At 42.4% G+C, this 18,054-nt stretch overlaps 1 protein-coding gene across 1 annotated transcript in view; it reads left to right on the plus strand.

Annotated features, from left to right (window-relative positions):
* LOC138666636 (uncharacterized) overlaps positions 1-18,054 on the plus strand; it is a 211,209-nt gene that overhangs the window by 168,262 nt on the left and 24,893 nt on the right. The window contains exons 21-25 of the mRNA XM_069754831.1: positions 5,422-5,500; positions 5,636-5,809; positions 5,893-6,016; positions 6,100-6,197; positions 10,057-10,147. Of these exons, the coding sequence (XP_069610932.1) occupies positions 5,422-5,500; positions 5,636-5,809; positions 5,893-6,016; positions 6,100-6,197; positions 10,057-10,147 (566 nt within the window). The remainder of the gene's footprint in view (positions 1-5,421; positions 5,501-5,635; positions 5,810-5,892; positions 6,017-6,099; positions 6,198-10,056; positions 10,148-18,054) is intronic.

An 18,054-nucleotide genomic window follows, 5' to 3' on the forward strand; every position in this document is an offset into this window, starting at 1 on the left:
CGGGTTGTATCACGTTTTGCAACAGAAATATCATATTATTTTTTATGTGTGCTAGGTCTGCAGACACTTTCATACCACCACCACCACCACAAAATGACAATGTGGAATACTGCGAGCTGTATCACATTCAGCAACAGAAAAAAATTATATATATTTTTTAATGTGCATGAGCTATGCACACTGTGCAATTTCACCACCACTAAATAACAAGGTGAGATATGGCATGGTGAATCACGCTAGCAACTGCCCCCCAAAAATATTTCTTTCATGCACAACAGCTTAAATCACGGAACAATGTCACCACAGCACTAAATGACAAAGTGTAATATGTTATGCTGTTTCACAGGGGACGGGAAGAAGAGGGGACGGGAAGAAAAACATTAGACTCGAACAAAGACGACCCAGGAAAACATACTCAGAAGGGAGGTAAGAACATTTCTAAAACAATCCACAGTGAGGAGATTGGAACAAAACAAAATCCTCTAAACTGCATGCTCGCAAACGCCAGAAGCCTGACAAACAAGATGGAAGAACTAGAAGCAGAAATATCTACAGGTAACTTTGACATAGTGGGAATAACCGAGACATGGTTAGATGAAAGCTATGACTGGGCAGTTAACTTACAGGGTTACAGTCTGTTTAGAAAGGATCGTAAAAATCGGAGAGGAGGAGGGGTTTGTCTCTATGTAAAGTCTTGTCTAAAGTCCACTTTAAGGGAGGATATTAGCGAAGGGAATGAGGATGTCGAGTCCATATGGGTTGAAATTCATGGAGGGAAAAATGGTAACAAAATTCTCATTGGGGTCTGTTACAAACCCCCAAATATAACAGAAAGCATGGAAAGTCTACTTCTAAAGCAGATAGATGAAGCTGCAACCCATAATGAGGTCCTGGTTATGGGGGACTTTAACTACCCGGATATTAACTGGGAAACAGAAACCTGTGAAACCCATAAAGGCAACAGGTTTCTGCTAATAACCAAGAAAAATTATCTTTCACAATTGGTGCAGAATCCAACCAGAGGAGCAGCACTTTTAGACCTAATACTATCTAATAGACCTGACAGAATAACAAATCTGCAGGTGGTCGGGCATCTAGGAAATAGCGACCACAATATTGTACAGTTTCACCTGTCTTTCACTAGGGGGACTTGTCAGGGAGTCACAAAAACACTGAACTTTAGGAAGGCAAAGTTTGAACAGCTTAGAGATGCCCTTAATCTGGTAGACTGGGACAATATCCTCAGAAATGAGAATACAGATAATAAATGGGAAATGTTTAAGAACATCCTAAATAGGCAGTGTAAGCGGTTTATACCTTGTGGGAATAAAAGGACTAGAAATAGGAAAAACCCAATGTGGCTAAACAAAGAAGTAAGACAGGCAATTAACAGTAAAAAGAAAGCATTTGCACTACTAAAGCAGGATGGCACCATTGAAGCTCTAAAAAACTATAGGGAGAAAAATACTTTATCTAAAAAACTAATTAAAGCTGCCAAAAAGGAAACAGAGAAGCACATTGCTAAGGAGAGTAAAACTAATCCCAAACTGTTCTTCAACTATCTCAATAGTAAAAGAATAAAAACTGAAAATGTAGGCCCCTTAAAAAATAGTGAGGAAAGAATGGTTGTAGATGACGAGGAAAAAGCTAACATATTAAACACCTTCTTCTCCACGGTATTCACGGTGGAAAATGAAATGCTAGATGAAATCCCAAGAAACAATGAAAACCCTATATTAAGGGTCACCAATCTAACCCAAGAAGAGGTGCGAAACCGGCTAAATAAGATTAAAATAGATAAATCTCCGGGTCCGGATGGCATACACCCACGAGTACTAAGAGAACTAAGTAATGTAATAGATAAACCATTATTTCTTATTTTTAGTGACTCTATAGCGACAGGGTCTGTTCCGCAGGACTGGCGCATAGCAAATGTGGTGCCAATATTCAAAAAGGGCTCTAAAAGTGAACCTGGAAATTATAGGCCAGTAAGTCTAACCTCTATTGTTGGTAAAATATTTGAAGGGTTTCTGAGGGATGTTATTCTGGATTATCTCAATGAGAATAACTGTTTAACTCCATATCAGCATGGGTTTATGAGAAATCGCTCCTGTCAAACCAATCTAATCAGTTTTTATGAAGAGGTAAGCTATAGACTGGACCACGGTGAGTCATTGGACGTGGTATATCTCGATTTTTCCAAAGCGTTTGATACCGTGCCGCACAAGAGGTTGGTACACAAAATGAGAATGCTTGGTCTGGGGGAAAATGTGTGTAAATGGGTTAGTAACTGGCTTAGTGATAGAAAGCAGAGGGTGGTTATAAATGGTATAGTCTCTAACTGGGTCGCTGTGACCAGTGGGGTACCGCAGGGGTCAGTATTGGGACCTGTTCTCTTCAACATATTCATTAATGATCTGGTAGAAGGTTTACACAGTAAAATATCGATATTTGCAGATGATACAAAACTATGTAAAGCAGTTAATACAAGAGAAGATAGTATTCTGCTACAGATGGATCTGGATAAGTTGGAAACTTGGGCTGAAAGGTGGCAGATGAGGTTTAACAATGATAAATGTAAGGTTATACACATGGGAAGAGGGAATCAATATCACCATTACACACTGAACGGGAAACCACTGGGTAAATCTGACAGGGAGAAGGACTTGGGGATCCTAGTTAATGATAAACTTACCTGGAGCAGCCAGTGCCAGGCAGCAGCTGCCAAGGCAAACAGGATCATGGGGTGCATTAAAAGAGGTCTGGATACACATGATGAGAGCATTATACTGCCTCTGTACAAATCCCTAGTTAGACCGCACATGGAGTACTGTGTCCAGTTTTGGGCACCGGTGCTCAGGAAGGATATAATGGAACTAGAGAGAGTACAAAGGAGGGCAACAAAATTAATAAAGGGGATGGGAGAACTACAATACCCAGATAGATTAGCGAAATTAGGATTATTTAGTCTAGAAAAAAGACGACTGAGGGGCGATCTAATAACCATGTATAAGTATATAAGGGGACAATACAAATATCTCGCTGAGGATCTGTTTATACCAAGGAAGGTGACGGGCACAAGGGGGCATTCTTTGCGTCTGGAGAAGAGAAGGTTTTTCCACCAACATAGAAGAGGATTCTTTACTGTTAGGGCAGTGAGAATCTGGAATTGCTTGCCTGAGGAGGTGGTGATGGCGAACTCAGTCGAGGGGTTCAAGAGAGGCCTGGATGTCTTCCTGGAGCAGAACAATATTGTATCATACAATTATTAGGTTCTGTAGATGGACGTAGATCTGGGTATTTATTATGATGGAATATAGGCTGAACTGGATGGACAAATGTCTTTTTTCGGCCTTACTAACTATGTTACTATGTTACTATGTTACATTTAGCAAGTGAAAAAAATAAGTTTTAGAATGCTATACTCGTGCATGAAGCACAATTGAAGCAGTGAACAAAACGCTTGTAGGACATGTGCCCTGCTGGCTTTGTCTGTGGACCTCAGTAATGGCAAAAAAAAAAAATGCTGGAAAATCGATTTCACAGCCACACTGGACAGTAGCTAGCTACACTACCTAACTGATGAACAACTGCCTAGCTAACCAGCTAAAATCTTGCTGCTAACAGTGCCAGCTTCAGGAGCAGCCTCTCTGCGCTGTTACAGTGTCAAAATGGTGCTAAAACAAGATGTCCACTATTTATATGGAGAAGGACATGTGATTTCAGCTGCCAATTACACAAGCCATTGTATTAGGACATTGTGCCCTGATTGATTTAATAGCCGCAATGTGTACACATAAAGTTAGGGAAATTTGTTTGCTTACAGCTTACAAGCACGCTGCTCCTCTGAGCTCTGCAAACCTCCTCCCCTCATCAAGCATATGCCAAACCCTCATGAAACACAACCATTATCTTAGCCAAAGTGATGAAAATACTTTTAAGGCAACGCAAATATTTTCCCGCACTTTTTACCAAATGTTACCGATTTTTCAGATTTTATAAAATATTACTCGTGCTTCCGATCAGTAATCCGAATTGGCATATTCGTGCCAAACTTTTGTTTGGCAATCGGTTTCTGAACAAATTCGCTTATCACTAGTAGGGACTAACAAATGGTAGCAGCTATTCGTCAGTTTTTTTCATATATTTCTAGGAGGAATAACAGAGGAATGCCACAGTACAAACAAAGACAAGTGAGGAGAACAGAAAGGTCCTTGCTCCTTCTCCCAGGAACTGTCTGATCAGTATAGACTAGAGGGACTGCCTGCACAGACCTGTTATCTAAGCAACAGGAGGAGACGTTATGGGGTAGAATGGGTTATGTTGGTGTATACTTATACGCTTGTACTTTTAGTGAGGGATATCTGTCCTAATTAAAGGGATGGCCCATCTGGGACATTTATGGCATATTGATGGGAATATATCATCTATGTTTGATACATACAGGTCCTGCTAGGTTACGATAAGAAATGAATGGAGCGAGTCACACATGTGTAGCCACCTCTCTTTTTCTGCAAGTCACTACTGGGTCCCCAATCTTTCCATTCAACAGTGGGACCTGCATTTATCGGATAGACAATATATGTCATATTCTTTCAATTTGTCATAAACGTCTCCAATGGCACAAACGCGTGTCTCACATGTACTGTTCAACTTGTGGTGATGGTGTGGTTTATATATTTAAAGGGGGTATACCACCCCCAAAATGCATATTACCCTTGTTATACAGGGACTGATCCCCTATTAAAAATCTTACCAGCCCAATAGTGGTACAGTGCCTGAGAAAGTCACTTTTACTTCAAATGCAAATGAGGGCATTTTGGTGCACCCTTAGTGTGGCTAAGTGTTAAGTGCACCATTATTTCCCTGCCAGAGAGGAGGAGAAGACCGAGAAGAAAGTTAACGTATTCATCTCCAGATGTCATTCGAACTCTCTCGCTCTTCATTCACTGGCCTCTCCCCTTCGTACAAATCAGTAATCATGAGGCATTTAGCAGCCTGCTGCAGTTCTGGCTTCCTCATGATTATTGATTCTTCCAAAGGCGGGGAGAGAGGCCAATGGGCTCACTTGACATAATGTCATATGAGCCCCAGGAGAGCGAGTGCCGACAGCGCTGGAATGGCGCCAGATGTGAGTATATGTGTTGTTATTTTTAAGGAGGAAAACATGCTGATTGAAAGTTGTGGACAACCTCTTTAAAGGGAGTGGTGTTAACATTATTTGTCATGTAGGAGTGGGGAGGTGTGTGGGCTGGTGGTATCTGTGTGCCAGGGCTGATTTTTAGTCCGAATCCAGCCCTGATAGTGCTCTAATACTGTTACATCGTCATCTTCTCCCCATTCAGGTGCCACTGTCTACAATATCACATCCTCTCAGTGGGGATCTTCTATATAAAAGAATTTTCCTGATTGACCAACAAGGATGGATATCGACAGGGACAAGATGGCGGAGAGGATATTACACCTCACCCTAGAGATCCTCTTCCGGCTTACTGGAGAGGTGAGAGATTCTGATGACGTCACATTACATCATTCTCATCTATGGAAATAACAGATGGACAGAACTGGAGAGGTGAGGACTCTGGAAATGTCTGTAGTGAGATTTATTAATGTGTCTCTCCATAACCAGGATTACACAGTAGTGAAGAAGACCTCTGGTGAGTGCTGTCAGGACCCTGTGTCTGAGGGATGGGGAAGAACCCTGAGCCCAATCACGGGGCCTCCACCTCACCCCCTGATACATGAGGACATCAATGACCAGAAGATCCTAGAACTTACCTACAAGATGATTGAGCTGCTGACTGGAGAGGTGACACTGCTGGGAATGCTGGGACATTATACAGTAATGCTATGAAGGGATCGGGGGGATGACGGTATCATTGTATGTGTCAGGTTCCTATAAGGTATCAGGACATCACCGTCCATTTCTCCATGGAGGAGTGGGAGTATTTAGAAGGACACAAAGATCTGTACAAGGACATTATGATGGAGGATCCTGAGCCCCTCACATCACCAGGTAATAGACAGGACTAAATACACACGGCCTATAATTATCTATATGTAAAGAATGAATTCAGTCCCTGTATGTGTTTCCTCCAGTTCTATCCAGTAAGAGGACAACACCAGAGAGATCACCCAGTCCACTTCTCCCACAGGACTCTAAAGAAGAAGATCCCTATGAGCTTCAGGATCATCAGGTAGATGGAGAGAACTGAATGGAAAATGTATTAATTTGTATTAATAATATGTAATTAATCTGTAATATGTTTTAATCTAAGAAATTTGTATATGAATTAGACCCTTAAGCTCAGAGTCCAGTATTTGTGGATCAGCTCATTATGAATCCACATAAAAAACAAGCTATCTAGGCAGCTTTGTACTTAATTTACATATATTGGTATACACAATTTTGTGATTTTGGATAAACATCTATAGTGGATCTTGCAGACATAATGAATTCAATGACAGGATTTTGTAAATGATTCTTCTAAAACCACGTGAGGCGCAGTCATGTCTTTTAGCTGAATACAATGGTGATGCTACAATTAATGTGTCCGAAAGAAAAACTCTTCGGGACTGAAGGGCTATAACAGCGGATGACCAGTTCTATTTCCATTGATGCATTTATGTCTAAAGGTACCTTCACACTGAGCGACGCTGCAGCGATACCGACAACGATGCCGATCGCTGCAGCGTCGCTGTTTGGTCGCTGGAGAGCTGTCACACAGACAGCTCTCCAGCGACCAATGATCCCGAGGTCCCCGGTAACCAGGGTAAACATCGGGTTACTAAGCGCAGGGCCGCGCTTAGTAACCCGATGTTTACCATGGTTACCAGCGTAAACGTTAAAAAAACAAACACTACATACTTACATTCCGCTGTCTGTCCTCCGGCGCTCTGCTTTCCTCTGCACTGTCAGCACCGGTCAGCCGGAAAGCAAAGCGGTGACGTCACCGCTGTGCTTTCCGGCTGGCCGGCGCTGACACAGGATGCAGGAGGAGTGCAGAGAAGCACAGCGCCGGGGACAGACAGCTGAAGGTAAGTATGTAGTGTTTGATTTTTTAACGTTTACGCTGGTAACCAGGGTAAACATCGGGTTACTAAGCGCGGCCCTGCGCTTAGTAACCCGATATTTACCCTGGTTACCAGTGAAGACATCGCTGGATCGGCATCACACACGCCGATCCAGCGATGTCAGCGGGAGATCCAGCGACGAAATAAAGTTCTGGACTTTCCTCAGCGACCAACGATCTCCCAGCAGGGGCCTGATCGTTGGTCGCTGTCACACATAACGATTTCCTTAACGATATCGTTGCTACGTCACAAAAACCAACGATATCGTTAACGATATCGTTATGTGTGACGGTACCTTAAGGGAAACAAAAGAGAAAGTCTTCAGTGGACAAAAGAGAGCAAATATTTTTTGTGAACAAACATTATCTGGTTAGCAGAATTCAAATTTCTATTGCACCTTGATGATGAGAGGGTCAGAAATTGTCATCCTTTTATCCTTCTTTGTGGTGTCAATATTTCAGGCTGGTGGAGGTGAAATAATGATGCTGAGAAGATTTTTGTGGCACATCCTGGGTGCTCTGATATCTGTTAATTTAGACAGTAGGGTTCACCAAATCATTGTGGTCCAACCCTTCAAGCATCATGCCATAAGGATGGTATAGCCATGGATTGATTCTGGGAACATGGCAGAGAAGTCTATCATTCTTTTCTGGTCTTCACAGTTCCTAGACTTTGGTTCTGAGGCACATCTCCGGGATAAGGTAGAAAAACCTGACCATCTAATTTGAGGCAACTGCAAAAAGCTACCCTGTCCAAATGGAGGTTCAGCAAGCCACTAAAGTGGCCATTCAGAGTATGTTTTATACTTGGTGGAGATGAAAGGATAAAGCTGATCATAGATGTTAGATGTAGTGATGAGCGAGTGTACTCGTTGCTCGGGTGGTCTCCGAGCATTTATGACTGCTCAGAGATTTAGTTTTCCTTGCCGCAGCTGAATGATTTGTGGCTACTAGACAGCTTGATTACATGTGGGGATTCCCTAGCAACCAGGCAACCCCCACATGTACTTAGGCTGGCTAGTAGCTGTAAATTATTCAGCTGTGGCGATGAAAACTAAATCTCCAAACACTATCAAATACTCGGAGGTCACTCGAGCGTGTTTGGGAAAACCCGAGCAACGAGTATACTCGCTCATCACTGGCTAGATGTTATCTGGATCTTATCACAATTTTCTGGTTATAGAGATTACTGGTTAGAACTAGGAGCTGACAGGTTAGATTTACACCAGAGACCTGCAGCTACAGTGGGTATGGAAAGTATTCAGACCCCTTTAAATTTTTCACTCTTTATTTCATTGCACCCATTTGGTAAGTTCAAAAAAGTTCATTTTTTTCACATTAATGTACACTCTGCACCCCATCTTGACTGAAAAAAAACAGAAATATAGCCATTTTTGCAAATTTAATAAAAAAGAAAAACTGAAATATCACATGGTCATAAGTATTCAGACCCTTTGCTCAGACACTCATATTAAAGTCACATGCTGTCCATTTCCTTGTGATTTTTCTTGGGATGGTTCTACTCCTGCATTGGAGTCCAGCTATGTTTCATTAAACTGATAGGACTTGATTTGGAAAGGCACACACATGTCAAGACCTCACAGCTCACAGTGCATGTCAGACTAAATGAGAATCATGAGGTCAAAGGAACTGGCCAAGGAGCTCAGAGACAGAATTGTGGCAAGGCACAGATCTGGCCAATGTTACAACAGAATTTCCGTAGTACTCAAGGTTCCTAAGAGCACAGTGGCCTCCATAATCCTTAAATGAAAGAAGTTTGGGACCACCAGAAGTCTTCCTAGACCAGGCACCAGCCAAACTGAGCAATCGTGAGAGAAGAGCCTTGGTGAGAGAGGTAAAGAAGAACCCCAAGATCACTGTGGCTGAGCTCTAGAGATGCAGCAGGGAGATGAGAGAAAGTTCCACAATGTCAATTATCACTGCAGTTCTCCACCAGTCGGGCCTTTATGGCAGAGTGGCCCAACGGAAGCCTCTCCTCAGTGCAAGGCATATGAAAGCCCGCATAGAGTTTTCTACAAAACACATCAAAGACTCCCAGACTATGAGAAATAAGATTCTGTGGTCTGTTGAGTCGAAGATAGACCTTTTTGGTGATAATTCTAAGTGGTATGTATGAAGAAAGCTAGGCACTGCTCATCACCTGCCCAATACAATCCCAAAAGTGAAACATGGTGGTGGCAGCATCGTGCTATGGTGGTGTTTTTCAGCATCAGGGACAGGACAATTGTTTGTCATTGAATGAAACATAAATTCGGCCAAGTACAGAGATATCCTGGATGAAAACCTCTTCCAGAGTGTTCTGGACCTCAGACTTGGCCGAAGGTTCACCTTCCAACAAGACAATGATCCTAAGCACACAGCTAAAATAACAATGGAGTGGCTTCAGAACAACTCTGTGACCATTCTTGACTGTCCCAGCTAGAGCCTCTGACCTAAACCCAATTGAACATCACTGGAGAGACCTGAAATTGGCTGTCCACCAACGTTCACCATCCAACCTGACAGAACTGGAGAGGATCTGCAAGGAAGAATGGCAGAGGATCCCCAAATCCAGGTGTGAATAACTTGTTGCATCATTCCCAAGAAGACTCATGGCTGTACTAGCTCAAAAGGGTGCTTCTACTCAATACTGAGCAAACGGTCTGAATACTTATGACCATGTGATATTTCAGTTTTTCTTTCTTAATAAATTTGCAAAAATGACTACATTTGAGGTTTTTTTCAGTCAAGATGGGGTGCAGGATGTACATTAATGAGAAAAAATGAACTTTTTTGAATTTATGGCTGCAATGAAACAAAGAGTGAAAAATTTAAAGGGGCCAGAATAGTTTCCGTTCCCACTGTATGTGATAATTACTGATGTAATTTTTGATCATCATGTTAATTTATGCTCCTCTTTTTTCTTCTAAATCATTTCACACAACTTTTCATTTGTCTGTGACTTTTACTATATTTGTTTCAGGGTGAAGCTCTGATTCTTATTAATACTGCAGGGACATATGAGAGGGATGATGAGTGGTGTAAAGAGAAGATTCCTACAGATAGCAGCACAGGTGAGTAGTGACCACTAAATGCAGAGAAGTCGCAGATTTTACTCAGTCACTGGCTGCTACTAGGGTTGAGCGAAACGGATCGGACAATTTCAAAAATCGTCGCCTTTTGGCAAAGTCGGGTTTCGTGAAACCCGACTCGATCCTAGTGTGGGATCGGCCATGAGGTCGGCGATCTTCGCGCCAAAGTCGCGCTTCGTATGACGCTTTCAGCACCATTTCTCATCCAATGAAGGAGGACGCAGAGTGTGGGCAGCGTGATGACATAGGTCTCGGTCCCCACCATCTTAGAGAAGGGCATTATGGTGATTGGCTTGCTTTCTGCGGCGTCACAGGGGCTATAAATGGGCGTGCACGCCGACCGCCATCTTACTTCTGCCGATCTTAGCATAGGGAGAGGTTGCTGCAGCTTCATCAGAAGAAGGGATATAGTTAGGGAGGGAAGATTAACCCCGAAACTGCTTGTGCTGTAGCAATTTCCACTGTCCAACACCACCTTTTCTTTGCAGGGATAGTGGAGTTTTTTTTTTGTGCATCAGCGCTGTAGCTTATTAGGCTGTCCTATAAGGCTCCCTGATAGCTGCATTGCTGTTTGTACGCCGCTGTGCAAACCAACTGCTTTTTTTAAAAGCATTGTGTAGTGTAATACACAGGGCCTGTTTTTTGCTGCAGTCTCCCCCACCAAAAAAGGGAGATTTAAATTGACAACAAGTTTCTATACATCAGTTCTGTTTGTCGTATATCTGCCAGCCACATTGTGCCACTTACATTGTGTAGTGTAATACAGAGGGCCTGTTTTTTGCTGTAGTCTCCCCCCCAAAAAAGGGAGATTTAAATTGACAACAAGTTTCTATACGTCAGTTCTGTTTGTCGTATATCTGCCAGCCACATTGTGCCACTTACATTGAGTAGGTTAATACACAAGGCCTGTTTTTTGCTGCAGTCTCCTGCCCCCAAAAAAGGGAGATTTAAATTGCCAACAAGTTTCTATGCGTCAGTTTTGTTTGTCGTATATCTGTGTCGGGATCACACTCAGTCGGAGCAGCCTTTGGAAGTGGGGAATCACCAGAAATAAATACACAAGACACGTCTTGTATAGTGTATCACTGGGAAGTCTCTGAAGCACGCCTGCCTTCACGGTGCTATCCCTTCTTTATATAGTTGTTTCAGTAGGTTTAGTGGTTATACAAGTTTTGCATGTTTAAACAAAGAGACAAAACAGGAAAGAAAGAAAAGAAAAGAAAACAGTTTCGTGGGCGGCAGTTTCACAACAAACAGTACAAAGGCAATTCCACAGACAAGAAAAACAGGATTTCATACTATAGCTAAAATGTCCTTGAATGGACAGGTCAATATTTATCACAAATTCTTTTTTTTTTTTTGTTCATTGAGGTAATCATTTTTGTTCTGCTCTTCACAATCCCCCCTTTGACATATTCCATTCAAAACCTTGTTGATCATTTTAGTCATTCTTTTTGTGATATTACAAAAAAAAAACTTTATATTCTCGCATCCATTACACAAAATTTATTTGTGCATACCGAGATACCCTTGAGTACAACCTTGAATAATACATATATAATTACAATAACCATAACTGTATGTATTAGGCTTTGCATAATCCCGGTAACCCACCCACCGATCCCTCTGAACCAATTGGCCGGGTTAAGAAAAGAAAAGGTATCTGACCACCAGCTATCCTTATTTTGGTCATTGTCTTTGTCATACTGATCCCTGAGTCGTTGTACGTCTTTTAATTTAAATCTCATACTCATAGTACTATTCGGGTCTATATAATGACAGCAGGTGGGTCCGATGATTTGACACATACCCCCTTGTGAGGCAGTTAGGTAATCCAATACCAGGGTATGTTGGTTAGTGACTATTATAAGCTGATTCTGTACAGCTATACTAGTATTTAATATGTCCAATATATCCCAAATCTGATCATCTAGATAATCCGTGGCTCTAACTAATTTATCCCACATTTGTGTTAACATAGGATAAATAAAAAATGTACTAGCAATTTTGTTGGGAATTCCCATTTGTACTATATGCGGCCTCCCCGAGGGACGTGGTGAGTTATCTGCAGCTCTTTTATACAGTGTGTGCTTGGGCACGGCTTGCATATTCACTTGTTTATTTGAAATTATGAAAGTAGCCGGGGTTAGGCGTCCTAATGTACAAGTACCCTTTATACCTACGGGAAGCCATTTATATGCTCCTTCTCCGCATATCCAAAATGTACCCTCAGGCAGATCCCACAAAGCTGAGTGCTGCAATACCAATCTGTGAGCCAAATCCACAAAACTAGATACATTTTGAAGCATACACCAAGAGGGTTTTTGTCCCAAGGGGCTACAGTACCCGGCTGCGGGATTCCCACATACATGCATTCCGTTGACATACTCATTGGATTCATTACAAACCAGGTTCCCCGGCTTACTTGTACAACTGTTTGCATCACCTTGGGGGAACAACTCAGAATGTTCCCATTTTCTATTATGTATGTATCTTTCCAATACTGTAGGTTTGAAAGCATCAGAGGAAGGGGTGGTTGTACTGAAACTGAGCTGTAGATTTTCAGTGGGGACCTGTCCTAAATCAGTTAATCCAGTCTTATTCCTAGGTACCCATTTTCCTCCCTTGAATGCTAAATATTGTAAGTTGTCTATTTTTCCTGTAAGATTGCCCTGCCACCAAGGAAATTCTACCCATCCCACAATTGGTATGGCGATTGTAGTATTCCATAGTCTAGTATTGCCAGGTTGGTTGTTGGCCAGGTTGTCTGAACAATTAGGCCAAGCGAATATTTCTTCAGCTGACACGGGAACTGCTAGAAAAGGTATACTTGTGGCTGATACTGGTGAATGGGTACAAATCCAACAATCTGCCAGGGGTTGCGTATTATTTAACAAGTCATGCACTAATTTTCTATGATGTTGTACGAAACTATTGGTCAAAAGGGCTAGAGAATTCAGTCTTTCCCATGCCTCCGTTGAGGTTAACATTATTAACATCAATATCATGAGTCTTATACTGCTTTTTTGCAATGGCTTGCATGTATCCATGATGCCTTTCCTTCAAGCTTGACTGCTGTTGGAGTTGTTAACAGGACTTGGAAAGGTCCGTCAAATCTCGGTTCCAGAGTCTTTCTGGTGTGTCTTTTCACGTAGACTTGATCACCAGGTTCCAACTTGTGGCCTCCTTCGAGATTTTCTGGATCTGGAAGGGAAGCAAAAACTTGCGAATGCACTTTAGTTAAACGTTTTTGTAATTCTTGTACATAAGCAGTTAAAGTCTCAGTATTCAACATCAGTTGTTGTGGAAAATAACAACCCAAATTTGCTGCTCTACCAAAAAGAATGTCATGTGGTGACAGCTTAGCCTTCCCCCTTGGGGTGTTTCGGATGGAATACAGGGCAAGTGGTAGACACTCGGTCCAAGGCTTTCCTGTTTCTGCCATGGCCTTCTGGATTTTTAATTTTATTGTCCCATTTAATCTTTCCACTTTACCTGAACTCTGTGGATGATATGGAGTGTGAAACTGGTTTTCTACTCCCAACATTTTCATAACATTCTGGAATATTTCCCCAGTAAAATGGGTACCCCTATCTGACTCGATCACCTCAGGCATGCCGTAACGGGGTATCAGTTCATGTGCTATTTTAATGGCAGTAGTTTTTGCTGAGGCTTTACGAACTGGATAAGCCTCTGGCCACCCTGAGAACATGTCCACACACACAAGCACATATTCGTATCCATTGTACCTAGGAAGTTGGATGTAGTCGATCTGGAGTCTTTGAAAGGGATACAGTGGTCTTACATGATGCTTGGTTGGGGTTTTAATGGCCTGACCTGGATTGTGTGCCAGGCATATAGCGCATGCAGCACACATGTTCCGAGCAAAATTACCAAAGCCTGGAGCCAACCACCTTTCTTTTACCTTGAGCGTCATACCATTTGCCGACACATGCGTGGGTAGGTGGAGGTCACTTGCCACTGCGGGGTACCAGGCTCTGGGTAAACACAACAAAGTTCCTTTTTTCCATAATCCTTGCTGATCTTCTGCCCCTTTTTTCTGCCACTGCCCTCGTTCTTCGTCGTCTACCTGTTTCTGAGCTTCCTTCAATCTTTCCTCATCATCTTCAGAGCTATCTAGTGTGTGGGCATGATGTAAGGGTTTACGTGCTGCCTGTTTTGCTGCCTTATCGGCTTTATCGTTACCCCTGGCTTCCTCGGTGTCGAGTCTCACATGTGCAGCTACCTTTATCACCGCTATTTCTTTAGTTTCTTGTGCTGCCTCCAGAATCTGTCTAATGAGGGAGGCATGTTTAACAGGTTGGCCTGAAGCAGTCATATAACCTCTGGCTCTCCATATTACGCCAAAATCGAAAATAATGCCATGTGCATATCTAGAATCAGTGTACATGTTTGCTGTCTGATCTTTGGCTATTTTTAGAGCTTCAACTAATGCCGTAAGTTCTGCTTCTTGTGCAGACTGATTAGCAGGGAGAGGTTCTGCTTTCAGCACTTCATGCTGAGTTACTACCGCATAACCTGTATGAAATTGTCCATTCATATCTGCATATCTACTGCCATCTATGAAAAGTTCAAATGTAGCATTACAGAGTGGCTTGTCACGTACATTACATAAGCCCTGAGTCTCTTGTTCCATTAATTGTACACAATCATGCATTGACTTTGATGGGTCAAAGGAGTTGGAGAGTGCAGTTTCAAAGGAGTTGGAGAGTGCAGTTTCCTCAGGTATGGTACCCCCCTCAGACTCTAAAGGGAGCAAAGACGCGAGATTAAGAGTCTGAATCCTGGCAAAGGAAATGTTGGGCGGCAGTAGTAGGGAACATTGGAGACGGAGGTGTCTGGCCATTGAAATATGTTTAGGTTGGACCTGGTTAAGAATGCCATGTACATCATGAGTGGTCTGAACTAGAAGTGGGTGATCAAGAACAATCTCAGAAGCTTTATCTAATAACAGTGAAATTGCGGCTACTACTCTTACACAAGAAGGTGCGGCTCTAGCTACAGGGTCCAGATGAGCTGATATGTATGCCACAGGTCTCTGTTTGTTTCCATGTTTTTGTGTGAGCACCCCTGTAGCATGTGAGGATATCTCAGCTGCCATCAATTGAAAAGGTTTAGTGTAGTCTGGGAGTCCCAAAGCCGGAGCTGATACCAGTGCTGTTTTCAAAGAGGAAAATGACTGTTTAGCCTCTTCACTGAGTGAATATGGTGTGTTGGCAATACAGTCATATAAAGGCTGCATGAGTTGACTTGCATGTATGATCCACTGTCTACAGTGTGAAACAATACCTAGGAAAGCACGCAGCTGTTTGTGATTCCTGGGTTTAAGCATGTTACGTATGGCTTCCGTACGTTGAGGTGTGAGGTGTCTGATGCCCTGTGATATGCAGTGACCTAAAAACACGACTGTTTGTTGACAAGCCTGGAGTTTCTGTCTATTTACTTTACAGCCTTCTTGCGCTAGGAAAATTAAGAAATTAACAGTTGAGGTAACTGCCGTCTGCTCATCAGGGCAACAAATAAGTAAGTCATCTACATACTGTAGAATGACTACTCCTGGTTCTGGGATGAAATTTTTTAGCACGGTCTGCATTGCTTCAGAGTACAAAGTTGGTGAGTGTACCATACCTTGTGGCAATCTTGTCCATGCTAATTGTTTACCCTTGAATGTAAAGGCAAACAAATGCCAACAGTTCTTATGTAGTGGCACAGAAAAAAATGCGTTTGATAAGTCAATTACCGTAAAATATGCAGCAGTGCTGGGAATTTGAGACAGTAAGGTATGAGGATTCGGTACCACAGGGGTGACCGGTGCCAAAACCTTATTGATTTCCCGTAAGTCGTGCACCATGCGATATTTCACCATAGTTTCTTTGGAGGACACTTTCTTTTTAACAGGATATAAGGGTGTATTGGCGGGTGACCTGATTTCTACCAAAACACCTTGTAACACATAATCCTGAATTTGTTGAGAAATCGCCTGTTCTTGCTGGGCGCTGATGGGGTATTGCCTAAGCTGAGGTAATATGGTTCCCGGGGCAGTTTCTAACAGTATAGGAGCTACTGATAAAAATCCTACATCAGTGTCTCCTTTTGCCCATAGGCTGTCAGGAACCCGAGACAAGTCAATTTTTGCTTGTTGAGTGTAAATTTCGGGAAAATCCTCCATTGCCTGTATTCTAACATATGGTTCCAGAGTTTCTGCATCTTCAGGGATGGTCAGCATAACTGTGCCATCTTCTCTAAAATGGATGTTTGCATGCATTTTACTTAAGACATCAGTACCCAACAAGCAGGTAGGTGCACCTTTAGCAAATAAAAATTTGGATACAAAAGTTTTAGGGCCAAAGCTCACATTTAAAGGTTTTGTAAAGGGCAACGCCTGAATTTTACCATCATACCCTTCTGCATATGTAACCTTTGAGGATATATTGTCAGGATATGGTAAAAAGTCCTGATTTAAAATGGAGGATGTTGCTCCCGTATATCAGAAAAGGTACATTTTTACCCTCAACTTCAACTTGTATTATTGGTCTTCTAGAAGGAAGAGAGACCTGCATAACTTTCAGTCATTCTGAGCTGTCTGTTTGATCAGGCACTGGGTTATTTATCCTATTTTTGGGTACAAAGGTTCCTGAATCTATATCTGCTTTTCTCTTCCTACATTCCCTTTGGAAATGTCCTGGCTTCTTACAGTAATGACAAGTAAACTTTTGATTAGCAGAGCCAGTATTAGCCTGTGCAATTCTTACTGGCTTAGAATTTTCTCTTAAGTCCATTTCTATCCCTACAGCTTTCTGTCTAGCCAGGTGTGGGTCTTCCAAGGTTCTCCAATCAGGGGTTGCGGCCTTAAGCTTTTCCTTCACTTTTGGAGACAATCCATCTATAAAGGTTTTTGTAACTAACCTCATCATTCCTGGAGCGGTTAGATCCATGCCTTCATCTCTGAAATTATTTTCTACACTTAGATAATATTCGTCTACTGATTGTCCAGATTTCTGAGCCACCACTCCCGTTGTTCCTCTCTGCCTCTGTCTCTCCCTCATGAAAACCATTAAGTGATCTACAAATTGTGTACCTGATTCTATCGTTTGTAAGGCACCATCTCCTGCTTGGGGCCTATGTACCTGTAGATTTGCTAATAGCTCCTGGAAGAGTCCAGGAGTCATTTTCATTCTACTTAATTCTTCTCCATCTGCCCAAACTCCAGCGTGAGTCTGCATAATTTGCTGTATATATTGTGCAAATCTAACTGGACACTGGGTGGGATCTGGTGCGTTATGCAAGAGAGACATGCCTTCAGCGGGGGACCAAGGGAAATATTGTCGAGTTTGGTGATATCTAGTTCCCATTACTCCGTCAGCACCAGGTTCCCTAAAGGGTCTTGGTACTACCCTAACAGTGGCAAGTACAGCGCCATGTCTAGGTGTACCACAGGCTAGGCAATCATTTCTCCAGTCTGGATTTTGTTGTCCACAGTGCGGACATACCCATCCTCCTGGTCCGGCTAAACTTTGAGGTGGTGTTTGGAGAAAAGATGGGGCATGTGGGTTAAGGTATGGGGGTGGGGTATTTTTAGATTCCACATTTTGTTTTTCTCCACAGCCTGTGGGTCTAATACACCACTTTTTACTCTGTTGATTATATGTCCATCCCTCATTTTCTGCTACCCTAGAGACATCAATCAATGCTTGGATCTGATCTATCCATTTCTTGTCTCTGATTATGCCTTTTTTCCTTTCCTAAATTCCTTCCCATAGTTTTCTACTAAAAGCTTCTGCCCTAGTAACTCCAAACTTACTAAAAATCTTTTTCAGCCCCTTAGTGGCATCTTCACCACTTCTCTCCTTTATGATAGTATAGATATC

The sequence above is a fragment of the Ranitomeya imitator genome, chromosome 2 (assembly GCF_032444005.1).
Source record: "Ranitomeya imitator isolate aRanImi1 chromosome 2, aRanImi1.pri, whole genome shotgun sequence".
Taxonomy (NCBI): Eukaryota; Metazoa; Chordata; class Amphibia; order Anura; family Dendrobatidae; genus Ranitomeya; species Ranitomeya imitator.